Source organism: Columba livia, chromosome 3, assembly GCF_036013475.1.
Source record: "Columba livia isolate bColLiv1 breed racing homer chromosome 3, bColLiv1.pat.W.v2, whole genome shotgun sequence".
Lineage (NCBI taxonomy): Eukaryota > Metazoa > Chordata > Aves > Columbiformes > Columbidae > Columba > Columba livia.
Window position 1 is genome coordinate 72258622 of NC_088604.1, and position 19924 is coordinate 72278545.

Sequence of the window (19924 nt, forward strand, 5' to 3'; positions counted from 1 at the left end):
ACAATAAATGGTTCACCCTTCTGTCACAAAGTTATGAAAGCAGTTGTTGAAGTCATTAGTTGTCAATGAAATTTTTGATGGGCAAGCTATATCAATAGCGTCCTTAAATGGTAATGATTTGGAACAGTGAATTTAGACACAACAAATTCCACTGGTATGTGACAGATGTACAAAAACATCAACAGTTACTAACACAAAGTATTGAATTACTGAGCTTTTTGCTTGTAGAGAAAAACCTAAGGCTTTCCCTCAAAAGCACTTTGGTTCCATTAATAAAAATCTTCCAATGTGGGAAGGAGGATGGATTGTGAAGCATCTTGAGTTTAAGTGTGAATAAACTCAATGTTAAAAATTGGCTGTTGTAGGATTACGTTTCATACGGAAATCGTCAATCTTTAAAGCATTTTAGGACTTTCAGCTTTGTCACTTTGAATTACATTTCAAAATTAATTCTGTTTATTCCACACACATACAATGATTTGTTTTTCCATGGTTTTAATTCCTTTTGCATTAATTATGCTATATTTGGACGAGAAATTAATGTGATGAACAAACGTATTTCAGATCAGTCCAGCAAAGCTATGCAAATTTTGCACACACAAACATGATGTCCAGCTAAAAAAGAACAGTATTTACTTTGTACTAGCTTATATACATCCAAAACAACTAAACAACTGGAAGAAAACCAGATTCATAAGTGGTGCAACTCTTGTTGCACTTTAAGCATGATTTGTGACCCAATGTATTATTTTGCAACAGTAAACAGTGTACCAAGGCCACAGAGATCTCAGCCTCCAGTTTCTGTTCCCCTGTTCAGCATGCTGTTTATCTAAGATAATTAATACTACTTTGTTTGATATTGATCAATAGCACAAACAGGCAAATTTCAAAGTCTAAATTCATTGGAGAAATTCAAGTACTTACAGAGGGAAAAAACCCACAATAATATTCTCTTATTTTTTATCTCATCAGTCAAATATGTTTGCTAATATAATTTGTTACAAAAGCTGTGATTTCTTTTTCATCCTTGCACTTCTGTTAAAAAAAAAAAAAAAAAAAAAAAAAAAAAAAAATCTGGGCTTAAAAAGGATTACATCTGATGTTGCTAACGTTTCCTGGAAATGGAAAACTGTGATAACAGCTGCTGTGTTGGCTCATTTTCAGTTGGGTTTTTTGGTTTGTTGGTTTCGATTTTTTTTTTATACTGCAGCAATTTACAAGTAGTTACAGCTTTCTCTAGTAGGCTTACATCATTAGCAAAACATCGTAAGTCAGTCAAATGTTTCCTTCCCAATCAGAGCACTTCCTCCACTCTACTGAATTGCTGACTTTCTGAATAGTATTTATAGTAACAGCACTTACATTTTAAACTAAACGCTAATTTATGAAATAACTAAAATCTAGCTGCATATGGAAGATAACTATAGAAAGAATCTATATTTTATGCTGAAGCAAAATGCCTTCAATGAGAATTAAGCAAACCTTGGAAGCATCTAATTTAGATAGATGATGCCTAGCTGATTTATATCAGAAGTATAAAATTGTTTTTTTTAAGATCTATGATGAGCAGAAATGTCTCTGTATTAGTACTCTTTTTAAATTCCAAGCATACATGCCTTTCTTCTTCTATTGAAACATTTTTCTGCCATCTCTGCAGTACTGTAGCATTGTAAAGTGATAGACACTCAACACTGGTGATGAACAATAGGAGGAAGAGCCAAGTATAGCAACAGACAGGGAACTCTGAGTGTTGATAGTGTCAAAAACCAGATCTGTGCATATTCAAAGATTTGGCCTCCTTAAGGTTTACTAGTACTTTCACCTTTAATGTTTTAAAGGGCTTTGAAAGATACTTTTTTTTTTTTTTAAATTATGTTTTCATAGTTTCAAGTCAGGATGTTGATGAAAACCTGCTAATTTTTCAGCCAAATCTGTGCCTCTTTCTTCAGTGTATGATTAAGCTTCCAAAAGCGATGTTATATAGGCGGGTTAGAATCTGCTACTGTGTCAAAGTTTAGATTTGTTTTGTATCAAAAGAGAGAATAATTATCCCTATGAAGTGTGTAACTTCAGCAAATCCTTCTTCACCAAATAGTTTTTAATAATTAAGGAGTAGCACTTCCCTTCATCACATTCGAAATGGCTGGTGAAAAGCTCTGCCAGCTCAAGGGGATCTCTACACCATTTCTCTTTTTGGCATTACTCAGTGCTGAGCAACTGCAGATATTTCAGCCTGAGCAACCTGACCTAACTTTGAAAATGGAGCTGACTTTGAGCAGGGCATTTGGACCACATAGCTCCAGAGCTTCCTTCCAACATAAATTACTTTATGAGCTCATCTTTCCAACGCTCAAGCTTTGTGCACATAACCTAGATGTGTCCTAAGAAACATTTAAAACTGGTATTCACGTTGGTCTGAGCCTTCAGGAATAGAACACAGAGTTTTCTGTCTGGGTTAGTAACAACCAGAAGTCGTAACCTCCTGGTGGCTCTTCCTTCACCTGAGTGAAATGAACTGGCACTGTCCCTCTGTTTCTTGGCAGACAGCAGGGTTTCAGAGTCTTGCCCTGTGACTTTCCACAGACTTTCAATTAAACGAACAGGGCGACCGAACTACCTCATCCTTCCTGGTGCTGACAATTCAAAGCGCCGTTCTGAGTCATGGCGAGAGGAGCAGTGCAGAGGAGCCCTCCTCCCTCCTGCCGCACTGACTCACCAGGGGCTTTCATTTTCCATTCTGGTCAGGAGGCCAACATCTTTTATGGCAATTAAACTAATCCTAACAAGAGGACTTTTAAAACTTAATTAAGCTCTGAACTGTACCTGAACAGTGAACTTATGCAATGTGAACCCTGGCATAGATGCTTGCCAGCCTAGAGCTGAAATCAGCTTCCATTTATTTCTTGATCTTGATGCTGACTCCTAAAAGGAAAAAAGTCTTGAAATCTTCCACAAAATATTTTCATGGTAGTTTTTTTACTGCTATACTGTATATTGTTCTGGGACAGGCTTTTCTGTAGAAATACAATTCCGTACTGAGAAATGTATCTGCACTTTACCATCACTGTCCTTTTTTTGAAGTAAAAATCTTATTCACTTAAGCGGTCAGCATGTTTGATTACTGTAATCATTGTAATTGCTGAAAATACCTATTGCTTTGACTAGGATGTACTGAGAAGCTTAAAAAATATTTTACTGTACTTACATTTTATCATCAATAGTACTTTCATCATTTACAATAAAATGTCAAAATGTATGATTTTTGACTGATCCCTTCCATGACTTGGAACAAATCATTTTACCTTCCAGTATTTGTGTTTCTCAAGATTCAAAAAAGGAGGAATGATGCCTATCTTTCCAAGCAGTTTTATTGATTTGTGTGCAAAAAAAATCCAAAACCATGATACAAGAGCTCTCTATTAACTAGTAGTATAAAAATTCCTGTTAGGACCCACTTGTTCCAAGACAACAAGTTGAAATATATGTGTGTGTATATATGCACTTGAAAGTTAATCAATAAAGAATAAAAGTATGGCCTTTGAGTTACAATTTGATTAAAAACATTGCTTAAGTTGTGGACATGCATCTTCCTTCAGTCTCTTCAGAAATCTCTTTTAAGTATTATTGCGTCCTCCAACACTAAGCATTCCTCAGATATTTAACATTTGGGAAAGTTCTAATATCCCAAGATCTATGACATCCCTCCAACAATGGTGTATGAAAACTCTGGTTTTAATTTGTACTTCCTGTGAAGCAGAACCTTGGGAAAGGCCACCACCAGGTGCGAGCTCTGGTACCCGTGAGACACTTACAGAGAGGCACTTTGACACAGGCAGGGGATTAAAAACATCTCTTTTTCAGGTCCGACCTGCCTCGAAGTGAAATCTAATAAACTGAAAGAATATCTCAGGCACTCTCAGATGCTTACAAATGTCCACAGATAAGAATAGATCTGACTGAGTTTTAAGGGTTGGTTTACCTTTCCCGTCCACTCCAAGGCTTGGAAACTGCTACATCAAGCTCTTAATGGATTGAGAGAAACTTGCTTGTCTTTCTTTAATGCAATACAATTTTATACTTGTAGTGAAATACTCAAGTGAAATTTTTACATGAAATGAGATGGAATACAAACACCACTAGAATTTCCTTAATATCGTGTATCACAAAGAGAAGCATGTCTACACTCAAATACAAACCACGTTTTAAAGCAAAATTTAAATCCTCCTCCATTCCCTGCCAAATGCTGCGTTCAGTCCCTGGGGGTGTGAGCCAGGTCTCCTCGCTGCAGCAGCGGGCCCGACCGCCGGCAGGGCAGGGAGTGCTGCTCCTGGCCTTGGCGTGCTGGGTGATCTCACCAGCCAGCACAGGTCCTGACAGGTGTAAAGCCCTTCACTTTACTTTACGGACCATAGAGTCCTTGGTGCACGATTTAGGAGACTGGGAACTAACTTTTTGATTCAGGAAGGAAAAATGAGATCTTTTTGTGATTGTATTCGTCTAGATCTGTTAGTATTCCTTCAGTGCATTTCTTCTAAACACAGAAATAGCATTTGCTCTGAAAAGAGTTCTTGATGCATGCTGAATTTGCCAGACATTTCACTTTGAGACAAAGATATGACAAATGTGCTTCCCAGCATTTTCTTGTTGATTTATTCTCCCTCACAAAGGACAACTTCATAAAGAGCTTGAATTAGATCCATGTTCACACTTTACATATGCAACATTTTTGTGGCTGACAAAGTGGCTTCTCATGCAAACTAATTTGGAAATAGAGTCAGATCAGGGAGGGGCATGCCGAGATCACTATACTTCAGTAGCTATTTTTTTACAACTAATCATCATTATTATTATGACTAGCTATTTACCCTCAGGTGCATTGGGCAAATCATTCTGACTCATCCGTGTAGTGGATGTCGCCCCGTTGGGTTAATGATTATCTTTTTTGTCTGAAAGATTTGTTAATTCCCATAACTGGATAGGATAGCTATTTTAGTACTTACTAGGTGACCTCAATGCTGACATAACCCTTCTGGTATTGTTGGTTGTAGCTTGTATCATGACATTAATGTGAATTATGGCTGTCTTGAGGATACAACCCTTCATATAGCACAGATGGTCTGAAGGAAAAAAAAATTGTAATGATGGTCTGCACATCACACATTCAGTCTTCCCTTGCAGACTATTGCTTTTATCATTGCTTCATTCTCCGAGGCACTTCTTAGTTAAGCATCTAAGGCATCATTTATTGTATAGATCACACTTTTTAATAAGGACTGTAACATGGGATTCTGGAAAATACCTCTGCTGCCAGCATTATCACAGCATCTTGTTGGCCTCCCCCAAACTTGCTTAGCAATGTATCACCATTACTTCCAGAGAGCTGATTTTTTTACTACTTCTTTGAAAAAACTATGAAAGCTGTGTAAGCTCATTAGCAGAGCATGTGTGTAGGCTTAAAATTACAGATAATAGACAAGTGGCTGGAAAGTTAGTAATTCCTTTACGTATTTGCCAAGACTTAGGTCAAGGTTCAGACTTTCCTTTGCTCAAACCAGTGAAATCAGAAATAGCTCCAGGTGTTCTGGGGAATGCTGGCAGAGTCCACGCAACACAGGTGATGAGGCACAGTTGATCTCAGTTGTTTTCTGTAAGAACCTTGTTTAGTCTAAATTGTACCCAATAGTGATGTGCTTTTGTTACTGTATTAGGATTTTGTATAAGCCAGTCCCTTTATTTAATAGTTCTTGGTGGTTTTGTGAACTGTTACAATCTGTTATTTCTAACATTACAGTAAATTTGTTGTAGTAAATTTTGATGTCACAACCCTAGGTTCTCATGTCAGCAAACATGAACCTGAATAGTTAACATGTCAGTTAACAGATAGGGAAGCAATCATGTGCTTAGGAGTAATCATTACAAAAAAACTACTGCCTTTCCCTTCAGAAGCCCAGTCCTTGCATGTCACATCTGCATTTGTGTAAATATTTTACAAAAAGCAAAGTAACACAAATGTGTGTATCGCGTTTGAAAAACTGATATACATATAATTAAGTTGGAGGGTAATCAGATATTTTACAGGAAAACTCAGCAGAAGGATGATCTTCACCCATGTTCATCAGATCTTTCTTCATGAGCATGATTATTCAGTTTTTACTGGTAACAAAGTCACAAACTTTAGATCCAGATCCTTGAGCTTCAGTCCAGGTGAGGATGTGAGAAGGGTGCAGTTGTACATCTGCACCCCATCAGCCCACGGATGCGGAGGCAGCAGTGGGAGCAAAATTGAACCTCGCCCTTGCGTGTGCTGTGTTTCTAATGTGCAAGTCAGGCACTGCCCGGGAAGCTGGTTGTGTTGTCTTGACAAGTGTGTCCTTTGCCGACTGGCTGAGCGTGTCACTAAGCAAGCAGCGTTATTTGAGATGATAAATGTATGACATGGGCACATTGCCACCGCTGCCCAGAGTGAGACCACTGACTGATTGCGTGTGGACAGCAGTGTGACAGCTGCTCCACCTGGCCACTGTGCTGCACCTGATCCGAGCACCTTATGCTCCTACCAAATCATTTTTTGATATATGTCTTGGAATATACCCATACTAAGATAGTTTTCAGAAAATATTTTAAAACAATATTAAATGTATTTTCCCCCTTTAAATCTCTCAGCATCATTGCAGGCGGAGTTATTTTTTATTCTTGTATTTTTTGTTGTCATAATTGTTAACAATGACTTTTTTAAAGAATTAAGCTGCATGTAAATGTGTGTCATCCTTGCTAGCCTGTGTTAGAGAAAACAGCAGTAAATGTTACTGCATCTAGGGGCTACAATAATTTGTTGTTTTGACATTGACTTAATTTTACACATCTTTTAGGAAGCAGAAATGGAATGAGTGCTATGTTATACTCCACATACCTCTTATAGGCCCCATGGCATCCCCTCCATCAGAAACAACATAAGTGTGTGAATATTATGCGTAACGTGGAACAATCACAAAACAATGCCTATGTAAGATTTCGAACCATAACAAGTCTAGCTTACATGACATTTTGTAGATAAGCATTTACTCATCTGACAGAATTTTGTCCTAAATAAGCAATGTTAGAAATAAAGAAGTAATTGTCTTAAGAGATTAACTGTGTAAGAGAGAGTCCACCTTTATCTTATAAAAGAATGTGTTTTCTTTATTTTTATTAGGATTTTAGCTTAGATAGTGAAGTAATGCATACATAAACAAATTTTGAAGCCATATGAAGTCAGAGTCTGAGCAGAGCCTTCAAAAGATTTGGATACCATCCTGTTTTCAAATTCAGCTGTTTTGTGTCACAGAGCAAAGTTTCTAACAGAGGCACAGTGACTGAGCAGCAATTGCAATTTCCTATGTCATTATTTCAAAGCATAACAGTAAATTTAATATAATTCTTTTTTTGGTTTTGTTTTCTTGACCAGTTAATTCAGGCGATGGAATAGACTACAGCCAGCAGAAGCGTGAAAATGTTGGAGATCTGATTAGAGAGACACTGGAAACCTTTGAACGCCACGGTGGAGAAGCTGCTTATATAAACATCAAATACATGATCCCTACTTACAAGTCGTGCATGCTAAACTGAGTTGTACCAAATGGGATGATTCCATTTGTGGTCTAAAAAAACTGTATCTGACTCTGTATGGTATCTTGTTAGTCATGCTTTTTTTCTCTACAGCTGCTAAAATAGTGGCTTCTGTGGCATTAGAGTGTTAGCACTATTGTGAACAAGGCTTTCCAATACATAAATAGTGCCTGTTCCTCTGATTACAATGGTGTACTGTGCTTATTTGTTCCCTGAAAGAATCACTCCTTTATAACAGCGCTGACTCGAGCAGGAATTGGAGTTAAACCTTCACTTGTATAGACAATAAAACTATAATTTTCATACGCAATTCAGCAATTGCTGTTCTGTGTCCGCTTGCCCTGAGGGTGATGTCAGAGGCTGTAACAAGAAGAGTTTATGCTGACTGCTTAATAGGTGTTTGTCATGGAAGAGAAACACCAGTTCAGCAATGCCTCTCTAGCAGCTGTGCCGAATAATGTGCACTGACATACAATAAAACTGTTCAATGTATATACCAATTACAGAAGGAACATTTATATGGTCCACTATAAAGCACTGTCATTAAATTAATTCATGTTACTTACACACTCCTGCTCTCAGATTCCAGGTGTTTACTTTTTCATGGCACTTGATTTTCTCTTGGTGAAAATCGGGCATAACCAGAGTTTTGAAGAAAAGAAGCCCAGACAAAAGTTCAATAAATCAAACGGAAGATGTAGCATACATAATGTATCAGTCCCTAATGACACTGTTAATCTGGGTAAACACAAAACATACAGATATAATTTTAAGGGGTACAGGGTATTTTTTTGTAACTGCAAGGTTGCTATTGCTTTTCTGTTATTATTATGGTATATATGTGTAAAAACAATGTAATTATTGTTACAAGAATCCCTTACAATTTCCTACTCAGTTAGTTTCTCCCTGCATAGCCACAACACAGAACTGATCTAGTAATGGATTTAAGCAAGGCTACTGAGATCGACTTTATTGCTTTTTAAGCATTTCTATGGAATAAACCTACAAAAAAATAGAACAAGTTCTACAATTCTCAAGGGCAACCATCTAAAATATCGAGTCAGCTCAAAACAAATAAGGAGATACAAGCTTTGTCTAAAAAGCATGAGATTTTTAAAAGTATAGACTTTAGGCTCACTTTGCTTTTATTCTGGTTTCTGGAAGCTCTTAAAATATATGCAATTTGCACTTTTATTGTTTCTCTGTAGCTGTTAGAGCTCGAAATGCACTCTTTGGTGTTAGATGCATAAGAATTTTTCCAAGTGCGTATCCACATCCATATTCACACCCTGCAAGGCTTGCCTGTGTGAGAGACACAGCCTCTGCATGGCCCTGCTCCCTTGGCGCACACTGGAAGCGCGGGGAGCACCTTCCCACCCACTGCAACTCTGAGCTGGATCTGTCATTAAACTGAGACTTGCCTTTTTCTGTTCTGTGGGATCTTCTGTCTGAGGATTTACTTTTCTTTTACTTTCTTCTCTTTCCTGCTATTGAAAAAAGTTAAGAGGAATATTTTTCCTCTTCCTGCCACTTTGAGGAACTGCAGCATCAAGTGATGCCACCAGTCCCCAATTTAGGCATGGCTGCTGCAGGTGTGCCTTTTCCAGGCTCTGGAGACCTTTCTTTTCTATTTTGTTTTCGGTTCTTTCTGCGTTTTCATGTACACATTGCCAGGACTTTCCTCAAGTCCCCAGAGTTTAGGCAGTGTCTGTCCTGTGACTAATACACCCCTGTGATGGATGAGCACATCCAACGAGCTGCCTCATATCTGCGGTGTCTGTAAATCTTTCATCTCCTGGTCAGAAAGGAAGGTGAGGCCTGGCTGTATGCCCATGTCTTGGGAAACTCAAGACTTTGTCTTCAAGACTTGCAGCACAGAGTCTAGCAGGATACCTCACAGGGGGTAAAGCCACATGTCCTCTTCCAAAAATGCCTTTCTACACAGCCAGACTGGCACTATCAGCTCAGACTTTGCTTATGGTTTCTCCTGTTTCCCTTCAGCAGTCCCCTGTCCTGTATTGTCCCTGGCACCAAGAAACCATACTTCTAGTGGCACCAGTGGGTTTGGTTACTGCAGCATTGCAGGTTTCCTGTGAGTACAAAGTGTGCTGGAGCACTGCCGCTCAGAGGGAACTGAGTTATTCAGCTCAGAAACAAATCAAGCCCTTCATAAAAGAAATAATCCCAGGCCACCTTTCACTCCTTAGCTATTTGTATTCTTTCCTTAGGAGAAAGCCCAGTACTGCTCTTTGCCTGAGTTCAAAGAACTCCTCAATAGCTGGCTTCAGTTCCCCGCTGCTGGGCTTCAGCCATGGAGCTGCTTGCAGAAGGGACAGACCGGGAAAGGGCTCTCGTCCCTGGGATTGCCCCATCGTATCGCCCCCCTGCATCCCAGCAGAGCTGCTGAGGATGAGATAAAGTTGCAGGCTCCTCACCAGCCTCACCAGCTTTGTAACTCTATTCCCTGACTCATTCTTTTTGCATTCCCCGCCCCACCCACCCCCACCCCCCCCCCCCATTAGCTCAACTAGGACAAGACTAGTGAGTGACAAAGCGACACTGTGGAAAATGGGTACTTCGTGCAGCTTCAGACTTGCCCAGACCTGATCCCCTCAGCCCTGTGCTCTTTCTTGGCAATTTCTTTCACGAGACATTGCTTCAACAAGGGGTGACCTTATTGCAAACCATAAGGGCAATAGAGGTCATGCCCTTTCACATCAGGAAAAATACGTTTTACAGCAAAGTGCTTTTACTTGTGTTTGGGATGGGAACATTAGCCTCTGCCATACTATTTCTATGACTGGGCCATTGCTTCAAAAGTGAACATTCTCCCATAACCTTATTAATCCTAGGAACTAGAGTGATAAAAAGAAGCATAATAAAACCCACAGGCTGGTAATTTGGGAACACTGAGAATAAAACTATTTTAAGATGTCATTTTACTAAGTCAAACTGTGGGCCTGTCAACCTTGACAGTGTCCCTTTAAGCATGATCAGCAGCATATTTATAGGCAATTACAGCACAGCTCAGAGCGCTTTAGAAAGCACAAGATCAAGGACCCAGGTGCTTAAGCATGTGAGTAATGCTATGTCATTCAATACGCTGCTTAGCTATTTGACTATGCTCAAAAAATGAAATTGTGGTTAAAAAATAATAACTGCCTCTCTTTTCACCAGATCATGTAATTGTGGTCACTGACACGAGGGGCAAGCCAATCAACAGGTTCTAATTGTATGCACCTAAAAGGGACTCTGGGCTAGGTGTTTCAAGGGGTATAAATTAAGCATTGCACCATTAAAGGGAACGTGGCTTTCCAGAACTGATGTGGTTCATGCCTTGTTCTGAGGTCTGCTGCTCTTTTCTGGCTCTCTAGCCACACCATGGTAAATTGCATCACTAAAGGACCCTGGTTAAATAAGTCATAAGTGCTTTTCTTCTGAGACTAAATAAGATATCTACAGGATTTTTTTATAAACATGTTTGATAGGTTGGCTGGTACTTGTTTAGCTTGAGAGTAAAAAGTATATGCTACCATTAAGAAAAAAAAATGTCTAACTGTGGCCTTATTGTCATGTATAATCATCAACACAGGAGTCAAATGAGATCTTTTTAATGATCCCATTCCAAAGCTGCGTAAGGAAACGCTGTAACAGGTATCTTGATTTTTGGGAGCTCTGGCATTTTGTGAATGCTATGGGTGCTATGAAGCAGTTGCTGTGTGCGCTGCTGAGCCACTGAACAGTACAACTTGTCTGTGCAAAGACAAGCAGGGGCAGAGGTGGCTGCAGCTCCTGCCTGGGCCAGGGCTGCCCGTGGGCTCCTGTGGAGGGGCAGAGGATGGGGCAATGGGACACGCTGCTGCTGGCCCTGGCGGTGGGGAGCCAGAGCCGGGCTTCTTGCTGGTAGCTTTCCAGCGTTTCAAAGAGATGGAGCTGACAAAAGGAGTTTGGAAAAGTCCTCCGGGAGTGAAATACAAAAGGGCTATGGGAAGCTGCAAGGGGGAGGGAAAGTACGGGACCCTGGCTGGGGTGAGTGTTTGTGTATGGGGTGCAGGGAGGTGTAGCTGCAGCCAAGCAGGGCAAAAAATAAAAAGCTAAAGTAGACACTATGTGCTTTCCTAATCCTGTCTGGAGACCCTCTGACTTCCAGAAAAGCATTCTCCAGTCTGAGGGGCACTGCAGGCAGTGGGGCAGTTCACATTTTTCCACTCATCTGTAACATCCTGTGTTTTCTGCTTTAAATAAAAGCAGCAATGTTTGCAGGAACTCTGTACAAAGCCTGTCTCCTTGCAACCGCTTGGAGCTGCTTTGTGCCTCCTGGAGACCGGGAGAGGAAGGTTCATGCCCTGGCAGGACAAGAAGTTCCTTGCACCAGCCCCATAATCTTTCCGGTGTGGGAGGGGAGGGCAGGGAGCGTGTGTGGTGGGGCACATCGTAGCTGTGCTTGTTCTTGCCTGGGGAACACAGCCTGGGTAGGTCTGTGGGGCTGCTGGTTGAGAGCTCTCAGCTCCTTAGGACAGCGTGTCCAGAGTGAGGAATGGATCATCCAGCACCTCTGGGGCACTGGGTGACCCCCACTGTGGCTTCTGGTGAGGTGGGTGGGGGTCTGCCTGAGGTGAGGGGCACAACTTGCAGACTTGGGCAGGAAAGTGTTTCTCGCAAAGCTGGGAGCGGGCTGACTGTCCCTGCTGTTGATGCCAGTTTGGGTATTTATTCCACAAATAAACAAATACTTAAATTTTAGAAGCACAGGAGTGAGCCAGGCAGCTAAGAAGCTGCTGGTTGGTAACCCCCATGCTCTCTGTTCCATGGGGGCCGCGTGTGCAGCCGGGCGGTGGGCAGCACTCAGGCTCAGCGCGCCCTGGCAATCGCCCCACTCCGGTAGTGGAGGCACCGCCTGGTCTCAGCCACTCCAGCGGGTCAGCAGCCGGTGGGTGCGCGCCTGGAGTTCCCTTCCTCCAGCAGAAAGGAAGGGCGAAGGGGACGACTGCTTGGACTTCCTGCCAACAGGGTCCCTCACACTGAACAAAAGCCTCAAGCTATGGAAGAACAGGCACCTTCGTGGGGGAGGAAGTGCAGAGCACAGCCTTGCTGGTGCGGCCATGGCCAGGGGCATTTTTGGGACCGCCCTCCCTGCTGCCACTGGCCCTGTGGGTGCCTGGTGCACAGCAGTCCTGCAGCCCTGCATCTGCCGTGCTCTGCTGACCTGCTGCTGAGGGGCGGGAGCGGGTAGAAGGGAACTAGTCCTGTGCTTTACAAAGGCTGAAAGAGAAGTTAAATCCCAGTTTCTGCACTCTGCTGTGGTGAGGTGGGGTTAAATGCATTGAGGGAACAGGAAGAATGTGGGCATCTAGAGTATCATAACATTGGGCCTTGTATGCCTGGCTCAAAAGATGACTACGATGCACCTTTAGTTTACTGAATAATCTAGACAATCGAAACTTCCTGTGTTCATTGGCATCAGCATAATTTTTTTTTTTAAGAGGATAAGGCTGTTAGAGGGCAGAAGAGGAGCAGCTACAAGCCAACCTGCTGCAGCCTGCTCAACTCTGGTACAGCGGAACCATGTTGGTCTTGGGTCTCATCACTGCATGTCGTTCATCTCTGTGGCCATATGATACACAACTTGGTAGAGATGAATTGACACTATCATACTTACTGTGATTGCAGATAAAGGCACATGTTCTTTTGGTGGCACACAGCATATTCATGTGCAGATGTAAGTGTTGCAGCTGCTAGCATCCATAACCACTGTAGCTCTGTGCCTTCTATGGAGCTTTGCATGAAGTCATGTTGCTCTCTGATGTGCGTAAAATGATCAAAGCAAGCTTGTGGACAAACTCCTGAAAAACATTAGGAAGCCTGAAGAGGTCTCTGCGTTGCAAGTGTATCTTGTCCACAATGTGTACAGCAGTGCTGGATGCTGAGGCTCACTGGATATAAGCCAGACAAAATTAATGTCTGATGTAAAGTACCTACCTCATGTTGCACACTATTGCATTAATCATGGGGTGGGGAGTGCTGTCTTTAACTGTGTGGTCCATCCACCTCTGTATTAGATTTCGGTTTTTGTTTTCTGGGTGTAATTCCTAAGACCTTCCCTAAGGAGCAATTACCAAAAAGCAAGCTCGGTTTACCTAACTCCAGCACTAGAAGAAGGGAATTATATCCCTGCATTTGGCCATCTCGTGCATTAGTCCCATTACTTCATTTTTGCTTGTTCTCACTTCCTGCTTCTCCCAGTCCCTGTGGTGCTGTGCTGAGCTGGAAGAGACACTGAGAGAGCTGGGTGGGTAGAGGGGCAGCTGCTGAGAAGCGAGCAGGAGGGACCAGCTATTCCGGCAAAGGCTTTTTCCTTTGCAGTTCATATTTTGGAAAGTGAGTTTTGGGGAACTTGCATCTCTTTCAGCCCAGAGCTGGTCCCTGGGCAGTAGCTGAGACTGGAATAAGTTCTTCTCCTGCATAATGCTGTGGTGTATTGGGAGAAAAATATCAGCTCTGGTGCAGGTGAGGGGATGGGAGTGAGGGCAAATGTGGAAAGTTCTTGGCTCATGAGCGCAAAGAGGCTGCATTTGTCCAGCTTCTTGGGCCCCTGCACCTGTGCATTCCAAAGCCCCTCTCTGGGCCACCATTTGTCCCCCCGGCTACTACCTGGGTGTTTTCTGTGGCTGGGAGTTTTCTATGGCAGAGCCTTTCTAGACTCTCTTTGTGTGAAAGGCTGAACAGATGCCCCAGTGCTGCAACATGGGGGCAGCCTGGGATGTGACTTTCAAGCTGTACTTGAAGCTGCTGATGCTGCTGTTGGTGGTGGGGGGAGCACATTTTTTGCAGTCATCTTCTCCTTCAAGTGCTACCATTTTTGCCCCAACCTGCCCACAGCAACATCCCATCTTGCACTGGATGTTGTCACCATTGCAGCTGGGATATCATCAGGTGTTGCAGAGCTGAGCCTGGCTCCTCCTGGCCAGCAGCAGGACCTGCCAGAACTCTTTCCTCTTTTCCCTGCCGGGCTTATTCAGCTGGTGTTGGTGTTGTTGCCCCAGGGCTGGAACAAGCCCGTTCCTGAGCACTTGCAGGACAAGAGACTCTGAGGCTGGTGGTCTGCAATTCCCCATCTCTTAGGAAAACAACTAATTTTTTCCTCAGTGAAAAGAATGAATAGTACCTAGTAGAAATAGTGCTTTAAATCCACTACTGTAAGTCCAAAGATAAAACCCAGATCTCTTTCAAAATGCTTTTGGTACGGGGAGAGAGAATACTTGGAAGCCATTGTTCAGCTCAATGTTTCATAGTGTATTTTATTCTTCAGCTTTGCACAGGAGAAACTCCATGCCTTAAACTTTGTTTTATTAACACTGAATCATTTATGTCTGATACAAAGGAAGAAATTGCTACTGCACTGCCTCGAGAATCAAAGTAAAGGGAACATCTGCTCTAAACTTCTTGCATCTGATTATTGCTTGCTATGCATTATTACTTACAGGAGTAAAGTAACTAAATTAAAGCTTTTTTCTTGTGCCTACTTTTATGCATTGCTTTGGTATATAATGTTTGACTTGCTTAAAATCAACCTACAGCTAAAACTATGTCCGCATAGAGCAGAGCCCACGTGTACTTTGATGCAATTAAGGGCACAATCGGAGCATTCTGAAAGATTGTTTTTAAAAGGCCTTTTGTTCACTCCCCCATAGGGGCTGGGTGTGCAAGCACATCAAAATGCAACATTAAGGAAAAAAATCCTCCATGAAGAATTCTGTAGACACAGAGAGATGTTTTCTGTAGCTCAGCAGCTGTCTGTATTCAAAAGCAGGGGAATGACTCGTTGGGAGGGTGATGATAGTTTTGATAGGAATCCCCCGCATCACAAGAATGTTTCTAACGAAGGAGGAAAAACCCACCAGAAACATTCCAGAGCCGTGAACCTGCAAGCTGCTGAAACCAGCACCCGAGCTGCTGAAACCAGCATCTGAGCTGCTCTGCAAAGAAAACAGCAGCAAATCCAGCTACTTCTGCAAGAGGCAGAGCGAGTTAGCTGTTATTTTTCTTTTCCTTCCTTTCTGAAAGGCATGCTGTCTTACCAATGAGCTTAATTGATTGAAAAAAAAAAAAAAGTCTGGAAAATAAAGCTCTTGAACTTGCATGCTGAGAAACCTACCAGCATCACGTGCATAGCAAAGGCCACATATCTCACAAAATACCACAACATTTCACAAAGGAGGTTTAAGAGCTCCAATTGAATAAAGCTTTCTCTGTGAAATATCTTTATGGATCTACAAAGCAGTTAAACCCTCCTTGGGAAAAAAATGTGTACATCTCTTACAGTGCAGCAGCAGTGTAATGACCACTGAGGCCTCATTAATAAGGTTTCTCCCTTGTCAGTAGAAGGCAAAAATAAATCCTCATCACAGAAAAGAAATTTAACTACTAAATTCTGACCATTTGCTGTTAAAACCTATGTATATATATAAAATCCGCCCTCTCTTTAATGGCACTCTGGCATTTAAAGAATGAATCCTGCTACTTGAGGCCAGTAATGACAATAACAGGGCCTAAATAAACTTAATAGGACCCTTTTCTATCAATAATGTTGTCACTGACAGTGCAGAATTGGTTTTGTGGTCTGTGTTATAGCAGCTTTTAATTATAAAACAATTTGGCTACCATGTGCAGTAGGAAAATTGGGTAGTTGCAAACCCTGCAGTATTCTTTCATACATACTATAATGGTTGCTTTTTTTCTTAAAGAAAATAATTAGTATTCCTCTGTTTTCAGTGGGGTTTTTTTAAAGCTTTTATTACTTGAGCATTTTTCAGCTCCCCAAGAAGATGGTTGCATTTCCTCTGCTCAACGGCTTCCCTTCGTACCCACAAATATTTCCAGCTTTTTATTACCAATGTGTAGTGCTGCGCTGTCTGTTCATATCTCCCATATTGTTATAATTATGTTTGGGGAATGGAGATGGATGGTGTGTTCAGTGTGTTTGGTTTCCCCACAGCCCTCACGCATGACTGTTTTTTATAATTTGATCAATTGAAGACAGTTGTACAAACAGTAGTTTTTAATTTCCAGATTTTGTTTTCAAGTTTCTCATGAAAATTTAAATGTTTTCTTTAAATTATACAGTGCAGTTCTGTATGCTTTGCCTGAGACAACTCATGATGTTTGCCTCCCTCTCCTTCTTGTGAAACCATGGGGTTGACTCTCCCGGGTTGCCTGGTCCATGTGGACACACACCCACCATCCTTGGGGAAGCAACTGCTCCTTCATAAATGTTCCCAAATAAACCTCAAAGAGCAGGTGTTGCCACTGAGGTACAGAAAGGTCTGGAAAAGTGGCTGGTGGGTGTGTGAAATGAGCGGAGTCCTGGCCCCAACCTGAGACTGGGCTTGCAAACCAAGGGTGGGAGATGTCCTCAAAGCCATAGTCCCAAGGAGGTCAATGGAAGGACCCTCTCCCAGCACCGAGGTGGGGATTTAGGGCCCCCCTCACCCACTTGTGTGGCTCCCTGATGGTGGTCAAGTGTCCTCTGAGCCCACTCCTGCAGCACTCGCCAACTGGCTCCTGGCACAAAGCAGATGCTCCATGTGCCCGGTGGTCACCGAACTGCCAAAGCCTGTGCTTGTCTGCTTCCTTCCTACCACGGTAGATGGTGGCCATAACCATGAAATGCAGCTGGCAGTTGGCATCGTCTGAGCTTGGTGGCTGGGAGGAGGAGGAGGAGGAATGAGGGCAAGGGTTTAAACACAGGGATATTTTTTCCAAGGGAGATGCCTCTGCTGGTTTTCTCACCTGGATTTGCTCCAGGTGAGTACAGAGCAATGTATGTGCTGCAAATACAGGGAGGCTGGAAAAGAGCTGTGACCACTCACTTCTAGTGCTCAGCAAAATCCGCTTTCTCTTTTACTCTGCGGTGGGTGTGCTGGAGCATTATGGCTGGTGTGGCAGACCACCGTAGAGTCCCCTTCCTGGGGTCATCAGCAGCTCCCCGGGGACAGGCAGCTGAAACCCGAAGTGCTGCTGCGCAGTCGGGAAGTGTTGCTATTTCTGCTTTTAGCCGAGCAAACTGAAGTCACACAGAAAATGTGTGTTAGAGCAAGGGGTGAAAGCCTGTCACTTGCTCTAACAACTGCTGATGCCGTGCTGGTGCCAGACCTGCTCCTCGTTGCTGGGTCTCCAGGAATGAAATGGGGAAGCGATGCCGCGTGACTGCTCTGGTTTCAGTTCAGCACGTACAGGACTGGCTGTAGCTGCACAGAGCAGTGATTGCAGTTAAATATTGCCCATCTTACCCTTCAGATTCATCTTAATGAAGTCGAAGGGATTATTCATATGAAAAAGGAGAACAGGAACTGGCCGCTGGCCTTACCTTAAGCTTATATTGTTGCTGTGTAGTCAGTTGCATGGGTTTTTTCCTGGATAATCTTTCTTCTACTCAAGCAGCACTTTAGAAGGGCTGTATTTGCATTTAACCATATCTTCATCTTATATCTGTGGGGTCATTTCAGTTGGCTTCTATACATTGTTTTGGTTTGTGCACTTTCACTCTGTCTTATTAGCTCTTAACCTGCATTTTTGTAAGTGACTTTCTACAGAAAATGCCAGGAGACTAGAGAGCTCCATCTCTTTTGTCACATTGTGATTTGGTATAAAAGTAGCATGCACCTTGCTTTAAAGATTGGTCAAGGTTAAAATCAGTGATATGATCTATTTGTTTAGGAATTTATACAAATCTGGTGCTGTCAGACAATAATAAGAATAGTGAAATTTGCTATGAAAGGCATTTATTCTTTTACTGTGAACTTTACACCTCTTCACTTATTTCAGTAAATGCCCAATAAAAGCACAATAAATCCAGTGTTGTAAAAGCACGGGCTTTGCAGCTGCCTGACTTTCCTACCGTATGTGGTACCAGCCTCCCTGTGGTGCCAAGAGCTGCCTTTGGGACCTCCCCACCACCTGCCTGGAAAAACCCATCTCACCTGCAGCACAGGATGCCCACCTCGATGCTGTGCTTGAGGGAGAGAGGAAAATAACATAACCACAAAATCCAGGGGTGGCTGATGCCCAAAGGTGACTGGGAAGGGAGTGGGGCAGAGGCTGCACCCCCTGAGAGGAAGGGGTGAAAGCTGCCCTGGCCACAGGGAAGGGCTGTGAGGTGGGGGTGCAACATTCTGGGGTCAGCCCGCTTCGCATTGCAGGTAAATGTGGAATTTGTGAACGAACTAAATTGAGGGGTGACATAAAGCCTTGTTAGCAGCTGCTTGTACTGAAATAGGTAATAGCCTTGGAATTCGAATTTAGTGGGGAAACATTAAACTAAATGTTTATGCCTTACTCATTTTCTCCTATAAAACTCTTTTCAAATAGCAGAAATGGGAAGAAAAAAAAAGCAGATAAGGCTGAACCAAGCTGAAAATAACTTGCTTGTTAGACTGACTGTAACCTTGTATCTGTAGTACCAGGAATGTAGTGGGACGCCTCAGCAAGGAGGGGAGGACATGATTTCCATGGAGAAGAGAAGGCTGAGGGGAGACCTTATTGCTCTCTACGACTACCTGAAAGGAGGTTGTAGCATGGAGGGTTTTGGTCTCTTCTCCCAAGTAGCAAGTGATGGGATGAGAGGAAATGGCCTCAAGTTGTGCCAGAGGAGGTTCAGATTGGATATAGGAAACAACTCTTCACGGAAAGGGTTGTCAGGCATTGGAACAGGCTACCCAGGGAAGCGTTTGAATCACCATCCCTGGAAGTCTTCAAAAGATGCCTAGACAAGGCTCTTAGTGCTAGGTTTAGGTTGCGGTTGGACTTGATGATCTTAAGGGTCTCTTCCAACCAAAATGATTCTATGGACAGTCCAGGAGAAGGTAGGGACCACCTCAGCAGCCCCTGTTTCTGCTGGAGCCAATTCCTGTCCGCACCTTCCCAAAGGGCACAACTGCTTCTGCCAAAACTTCCCGGGGGGCAATGACACACAGTCCCCTCCAGCCCCAGCTGGAAGAGTCATCTCTCTTGAACAAGATTAATAGGTCAAACCCCAAATCTTGAATCCTCTACAGGAACCCAAATGTGACTGCTCATGGGCTTTGCCTGCTCAGCTGAGAGCTAGTGGGACGTGCTAGAGAGCTGTGCTGTGTATGGGCATCCTGCTGTAGAGCAAAGGCGAGCTCAGCCTGTGGTGCCAGCCCTGCTGTAACATTTGCCCTTATGACCAGCAGCTGGGTCCCAGGCTGTTATCTCTGTGTGTTGTTTTGGTTTCTTTTGTGTGTGTGTGTTTTGGTTGGTTGTGTGGGGTTTTTTTTTATGTTTGTGGGGTTTTTTGTTT

The 19924-nt window shown here is 42.8% G+C and overlaps 1 protein-coding gene across 3 annotated transcripts in view; it reads left to right on the forward strand.

Moving 5' to 3' along the window:
- Positions 1-7793, forward strand: part of PACRG (parkin coregulated) — a 232957-nt gene extending 225164 nt beyond the window's left edge. For all 3 annotated transcript variants that reach the window (XM_065057580.1, XM_065057582.1, XM_005508599.3), the window contains one exon: positions 7445-7793. In XM_065057580.1, the coding sequence (XP_064913652.1) occupies positions 7445-7605 (161 nt within the window). In that variant the 3' untranslated portion in view covers positions 7606-7793. The remainder of the gene's footprint in view (positions 1-7444) is intronic.
- The last annotated feature ends 12131 nt before the right edge of the window (positions 7794-19924 follow it).